Below are 7359 nucleotides of genomic sequence, written 5' to 3'. Positions count from 1 at the left end.
GAATGTGATGTGTCCCCATCTCACTCTGTTGAGAACGATACAATCAAAACAATGGGGAATAATTCTGATTCCATCTGCGTTCGGATGAAAAATGTTTGTGCAATATCCACTTGTAGCTTGTTGATAATGTACAAAGCACATAAGTAAACGTGAGGAGATTTGTTGCGGATGTGGAGTATACTGTATGGCATATCTATTTCTCGGTGCTGGCTGTGGTCCAACTCTAAAACACACACACGCACACGCGCACACGCGCACACGCGGACACACACGCGCACACGCGCACGCACGTACGCACGCACACAAACATATGCACACTAAAATTAAAGGGCCCCACACATGCCCCTCCTCCGCTTCCGTCAGACTTACTACACTAGATCACACATTCTATCTTCTGATTGGCTCATGCCTTGAGATTGGCAGCTTGACGGCCCGCCTTCTTCTGGTTGCTCGGTGAGCCCGAGCGTTGCAGAGCGGATTGGAAACAGGAAGAGGACTAGAGGGGGGGGAGAAAAAAGGCACGGTGGAGAGGATCGGGTGAGACAAGGTGGTGAGGAGTGAAAGGGAGGTAAAGGGGTGCAGAGGGGTGCGTGTGGACCAAAAGACAGAAGACAAATCAGAGGTAAAAGTCGACTGCACGCCGGCAACTTGATCGCGTTCGATTTACCTCTGCCTTCGTGAAAGACACAGTTTACATTGTGCCTTGTAGTAGAGCTATTGGTGACTGAAAATAAGTGTATGTCCATCCGTGCATTTGACCAGTTTCTTTTAGTCTACCTTTGTGTGTGTGTGTGCGCGCGCGCGCGCGTGTGCGTGTGTATATGTGTGTCATTGTCCTGGGAGACACTGCGGTGTGCTGCACATTCAACACACACATGCAATGTATTCTCACGTGCAAAAGATTTTCACGAACACTGTGGGTGCCTGGTGTGAATTGAGAAGCGAGTGGTGGCTGGCTGGGGCTCAACTATTGCAGCTGCTCCACTTAAACTGTTGACTATATGGTGTATGATGCAGTAATAAAAAGTGACATTGTAACGAGTCCAATATAGTCAAAATGAAACCTATCTATCTGTTTACCTATCTATCTGTCAATCTAATCTAAAGCCTCCTTGTACATCATCTATCGAATCTCAAGCTTCCTTGCAGATCAATCTCTCTCAAGGCGTCACTCTAATGCCTCCTTGCAAAACCAGCTGTCTGATGTGCACACACAAACACATGCACGTGCATCCTGCAATGAACTCGTGAACCTGTGTCATTGTCTGCAATACATAAGAGTTTTGTACTGTTTTGGCAAACGACACCCCTCCTTCTCGCCCTTGACCTTGCCTTGGTACATTCCAGTACCCCCTCAGAGGGGCGTGCTTTCTGAAGCATACAGCCAGAGAAGCTTCCATTATAGAAGGGGATACAGCAGAGGGAGGAAAGCAAGCCTGCTGGTTATTTTTAGAAATGGCATTGATATTCGGCTCCTACTGTACATTCTCCCAATTGGCTGCCATGCTTCCCCCCCCCCCCCCCCCCCCCAAATACGCAATACAATCATACACTGTGTGTGTGAGATATCTGGGGCAGGCTGTCTGCCTCATCCATGTCCGTGCTGACTGTTGGAGATTCTCGCGTTGTCTCCATCTGTTCTCTTCGTGTCTGCTTCTCGTGTTAGCAACCCTGGAAGTCACTGGAGACATTTGTAGTCTGGTGCGGCCCATCCTTCCTTTTATGGTATTGGATCACAGTTAGCCTTCCTGCATGCACACCCATGCACAGTTGCAAACATGCGTCTCAGTGAGAGATGCATGCATGCCGTGTTGCTCTGCAAACCCAAGCCAACATTGTCAGATTGCAAGAATTGTTTCATCAGGAAGGGATGAACAAAGACAATGAAAAGGTCGGCAGAAAATCTTTCAACCGAATGTACCGTTCTCCATCAGCTCACTGCTTTTACCCACATCTACTCTGTCGAAATTGCATATGTTTCCCTCCTCGCTATAGGCCTTCCTATCAACTCTAGGCTAAATTATTATTGGTTGCCAAGGATACAAGGACACATTGTGCAGGAGAAAGGGGAGGGTGAGGAACCAAGATAGCCATAAAGAGCATTTGTAAGGCGCAGTGTTTAAAAGTAACCATCCTAAATCAAGTTATGATTATAGCAAAGGCAATAAAGGCTGAGTCACGTGAGGGAAAGATATGAGAGGATGTTTATCCATGTCAAAGACTACCACCCCTTCCTTCTTTCTGTCCTTATGTCATTCTTTGGGGAGAAAACACTCACAAATTCAACAATGCATATCATTGTGTGGATGGATGTGATGCAGAAGAAATACCACGCTTTATTTAAAAAAAAAACTCACTACTGACAATAGTATTTCCTCACCCTGTTTGCTCTGTTTGTCTTTGCCAGAGAGTGGAGAGGTGGGCATGTCTATTTAAAGGCAGTTGAGACCGTATGGGTCTGCTGTATTTGCTATTTTGGACTGACTGACTGACTGATTGAGAGCCCATCTCCTTTTTTTGACTCATCTTTCATTGCAAAGGAAAGTTGCTCAATATGTCAGTCAGTGGCTTCACCATTAGGGACACAAGATTGGCATCGAATACAAGGGCTGGATCAATATCAAGCATTTCCGTTTACACTGACAAAGATATAGTGATTGTAAAATCCAGACAATTTTACAAGGAATACTAGTTTAACATTATTTTTACTTTAAAATAGCGTGCAACTGCACTGCATCTTACTCATAAAAAGTTGTAATAGCTTGATTGTTATTGAGGGGCTATGAAAAATACAACCATTGTGATGCAATGCTGTGACTAATACACCACAGCAATAAACATGACATCTATATCGAGAAAACGATACTGAATTTTGATCTTAAGCACGGTACTGCGTAATACGTAGGTGTCGAACTCACGGCCCGGGGGCCAGATCTGGCCCACCACATCATTTTATGTGGCCCGCGAAAGCAAATCAAACATGTCAACTTCCATGATGCTTGTTAAAATCTCTAACAACATTTTAAATTATCATATGTAATGAACAAGAGACATATTGTCAGCATTTTTTTGTAACCAAACCCCTCACTACCGTAACTTAAACAGTAGTTGAAGAAACCATTTTTATTTGGTTTCAGTCATAATGGCCCTCCAAGGGAAACAGTAATTAAAATGTGGCCCACGACAAATATGAGTTTGACATTTCTGGCGTAATAAGATTGGTCTCTTATTGGCAGTCAATAATGGTGATCACAGTGGCACAAGTGTTTGGCAAATAAAGATTTCAGTTGTGTCACGGATGCATTTATGGCTGTCCATCTTTAAAGGGGAACTCAAGTCAAAACGTTTCGTAAGAACACTGTAGTAACACGGTATTGTGATTAATATTGCAATCGTGCAATACGAATTAAGCAAAAAAATTCCACCCATTTTTGTTTGTCTTCCCCCCCTCAGGGGGATGCCAGTGCGAAGGGATCAGGTAATGATCGTCGCGACTCGCATGTTGTCTGGGTTTGGTCATGTGACATTTGCAAGCTGAGCCCTTGGGCATTGTGATGTCATTTTTAGTCAGCAACAAGTCGCAATACAAGACAAAATGCCCCCCCCCCTCCCGAGATGAATAAAAGTAGATTTTTCTGCTTAATTCATATTCTGCAAACACAATATCAATCAGAATGCCATGTTTAGACCAGTGGGGGTTCATAGAACATCCATCCATCCATCCATCCATTTTCCGAACCGCTTGATCCTCACTAGGGTCGCGGGGGGTGCTGGAGCCTATCCCAGCTGTCTTCGGGCAGTAGGCGGGGGGCACCCTGAATCGGTTGCCAGCCAATCGCAGGTTCATAGAACATATTATTGCAAATAACATTTTTGACTTGGCTTCCCTTTTAATGACAGAGAGATGACCAGGTGTCCTTTGTGATGGCAGAGCAGGAAAATAGTCCGTGTAGCTCGTGAGCGATAACATTGGCTGTCCATAGATTTTAAAAAAAATGAGTCCTATTGCAATGCACTCTTCTATGCTGACTCTACCGTTTTGAATGTGTTTGTCCGAGTGAGTGATATGGTCTGCACTTTCCTAACATAAGCCCTCATTGCACGTGACATCATTTGGGCCTCAGAGCCAAATTCCAGATGTATGGCGCTAACCCTGCACAGATGGGTTTAATATTGGTCTCACACACACAACGCTGTTGTGTTGAGTCAAACTGGAGCTGACGGTCAACTCCCCTTGTATTTTTGTAACAAGAGTGTGCATTCCACTGTGCAATAGTGAGACTCCAAAACAGATGGAGATATCTGTAGTCGGTGTAATTGTTAAATCCTCTCAAGTTTAAAGAGCTGTAAGATGGGGTGGGGGGGGGGGGGGTTCTTTATCTGGGAGCCGAAGCATCACATAAAACAAGAAGAAAAAAAGGTTGTCGTGAATTCGGGCCAGACGTCTTTTAAACTACTATAGTATGGGATCTTCCCTGTACTAAACTAATAATTTTGAAGCTATAGCCAAGTATTACTGGAAATGTAACATTTGTTGGCTGTTTAACATGTATTAATGGTGGGCTCAGACTCAATTACACATTCTACCAAAAAGAGCAAGTTCAAGCAAGGTCGAAGTGATGAGCAGTTAAATTACAGGCAGCATAATTTTTTTTTTAAAATGAGAGTATTGTGGTGAGTGGAAGCACCAAACAGGAACGTTTTCTCCGCATGGTGCAGCTGTTTTAGGTCACACGGCAATCAATCGTATATCAAGTGCACACTGAATGTCGCAGAGTCATAATTACATGTGCATGGTAATGCATTGCTGAATTCTGAATGCCTGTTGTGCCTTTTTTCTTCTCCAAGAATAAATCTAAATGAAATGGTCTTTACATGGCCTGAAGCCAAAGCAGGAAAAGATGTCTGGCTTTCAGTTGCTGTAGCAACTGGGTAGAAATTGACTCTTGAAGAGCTTCCTCACTTACCTCATTCACCATACCCAGTAACACAGTGAGGCTTTTAATGCATGGCTGCACGACACTCTATAAACACACTATACGCAAAAAAAAAACGAAACCAGTGAAGGGATTGCCAACAAGTTGCGCACGCAGGCACACGCACACGCACACACACATACATACATACATACATATATATATATATATATATATATATATATATGGATATAATGTGCAACCCTAGAAATAATAGTTAAAAAAAATTGCAGATATCCGATGATTGAGCAAAAATAACTAAATATATACTGCATATATATATATATATATATATATATATATATATATATACATCACTGAGTCATATGTTTGGTCTGTTCAGGTGTGAAGTGGAGGGCCTCCTGAACACAGACAGACTGGTAATTACATAGTATTTGTTGTTTTGTTTTGTTTTTTGAAGTGTTTCATGGGTGCCACAGGTACTTTGTAGAGATGCTCTAATCAAATTACACGTACTCGCTGCAAATGTCAGGATGCACATTTGCATATGATGAAGTGAGATCCAGTAGAAGAGTTGCACCAGAATGTTCCCTTTGCCAAGAAACATTGGTTTTGTCACAGGTCTATAACTTTAACAATGCTGTATGGGGTTTTTTTAAGCGAGGATGCAATTTATAGTTACAATGGAACATACTAGAGGTCAATATCACAAGACCCAAATGCTGTTCAACTGAGCAGTAAAGCAGTTTTATTTAATAGCAGGAATGGATGAAATGTCTGATAAGTGTATTTCCAGCAAGAGCTTCGCTTCTTACACTGTTCCAGGACAATCTACGATCTGATGATGTTGTAATTTACTCGCTGCTGTCATTGAATTTCACTGACATGCATAGAAGACCCCTTTCAAGTTATGATTCGCCCTGCAGACCATTATTTTTGTCACCAGAACAAAATAAATTGCATATTTTACAAACATGAGAGATTTGTTTCCTTGCTATCTTAGAGCCCTATTTACACTGATAAATAATGTTTCCAGCAATACTATGGGTAATAATAAATTCTATAAATCATTGAGAGCAAAACAACTTGCAACATGTCTGTTGCAGGCTGCATGTATCACCCAGCAGAGCTGTACTCGAGCCGTAAAACATGGCACTCCTATCCAGATGGAGGACCAAGCAGAGGACAATGGGCCCCGGTAAACAGTCGGCCTTGGAGCCAAACACAAAGGTCAGCAACGGCATGACAATACACACGGACACTGAGACCAGAGAGTTAAAACATGAGCGGTTGGATGCTGATAGCAACCATGTTGTGGCTTTGTCTTTTTAAATTTTGTTTTTTTAAATATGATAATGTGTTCATCATTAGGCACAATTTTGCTCCCAGCGCCAATGGCAAGTTTAGCATCAGGTTTAACGTCAGCCTCTGTGGCATTGATTGAAGAGTGACAGGCAGCGACAGAAGTTGATTAAATTTGACAAGCGCATTCAAGAAGAAGCACTTAGCTCAGCGGCACTTGGGAGGGTGCGGTTTCAACATGAGTGAATGAGCCCACAGCATCTCCACTGAGAGAAGCCTCGGCGATCCATCAGGAGTGAACTGGTGGATTTTGCCCTTAACAAAATCATACTAACCACTTAATCTTCCATACGATCAGTAAACACAAAGGAAGCGCAACACGAGCGGCGAACCTTTACTGTACATTGTGAAAGTTAAATGTGAGTGCATGAACAATGTGTTTATCGGTTGCTGTAGATGCAATGGAGGACGCATTCCAGCTGATCATCTCATCTCACCGTCAAGTCGTCAATACCACAGGTGAAAAGTAAAAAAAGAGTGAAACACTCACCTGGAATCTTCCATTAGATGTTTAGATATGAAAATGGTGACTGTACACTTGGGCTGCTATAGCTAGCATATAACGTCTAATTTAAACCTTGTTTCAAGCAAGTTATTATGTTATATTATTATGGTTGCCTGATCGAGCTCAGAATTGTTCAAGTATTAAAAATCGGAAGCAGATTGATTAAAATGGCTCTTATGCAGGCGAACCCAAATAAGGTCCTTGGTGTGTAAAAGGCCCTTTTTTTTCCAACTATGCTTTTTGTTTTTGCGATGATAATCTTCAATTCATCCTCCACCATGATGTTTGTTAATCAGTCTGTTTGTTTTGCCAAGGGGGCAACGGACGGTTCACTATCCCCAAGACAAGGGTTCCTCTAAGGGGCACAGGCAGTCTCTCCATGTTTGGGATGGTAAAGAACAGCCATTTGAGGGTCAGAACTGGCATCACAACTCTGGGCGCTCATTCCACAACCGAGCTGGCACCAACAATGGTTATCTAACAAGACCAGGAGAGCGCTACACAAACTGGGACAGCAATGTCAGCAACTCTTTGGTGAGGCCTTCAGAAGGGGGC

General features: G+C 42.9%; 1 protein-coding gene across 2 annotated transcripts in view; it reads left to right on the top strand.

Moving 5' to 3' along the window:
* The first annotated feature begins 493 nt into the window (after window positions 1-493).
* The window catches only part of kdm6bb (lysine (K)-specific demethylase 6B, b), a 29315-nt gene continuing 22449 nt past the window's right edge, over window positions 494-7359 (top strand). For both annotated transcript variants that reach the window (XM_086131030.1, XM_086131031.1), the window contains exons 1-4: window positions 494-622; window positions 6044-6167; window positions 6696-6758; window positions 7119-7338. In XM_086131030.1, coding sequence (XP_085987156.1) covers window positions 6049-6167; window positions 6696-6758; window positions 7119-7338 — 402 coding nt within the window. In that variant the 5' untranslated portion in view covers window positions 494-622; window positions 6044-6048. The remainder of the gene's footprint in view (window positions 623-6043; window positions 6168-6695; window positions 6759-7118; window positions 7339-7359) is intronic.

Source organism: Hippocampus guttulatus, chromosome 15 (assembly GCF_054856545.1).
Source record: "Hippocampus guttulatus isolate MCC_2025c chromosome 15, RoL_Hgut_1.0, whole genome shotgun sequence".
Classification (NCBI taxonomy): domain Eukaryota; kingdom Metazoa; phylum Chordata; class Actinopteri; order Syngnathiformes; family Syngnathidae; genus Hippocampus; species Hippocampus guttulatus.
Note: the sequence above shows the minus strand (reverse complement) of the source record. Positions and strands in the feature narration are given on the sequence as shown.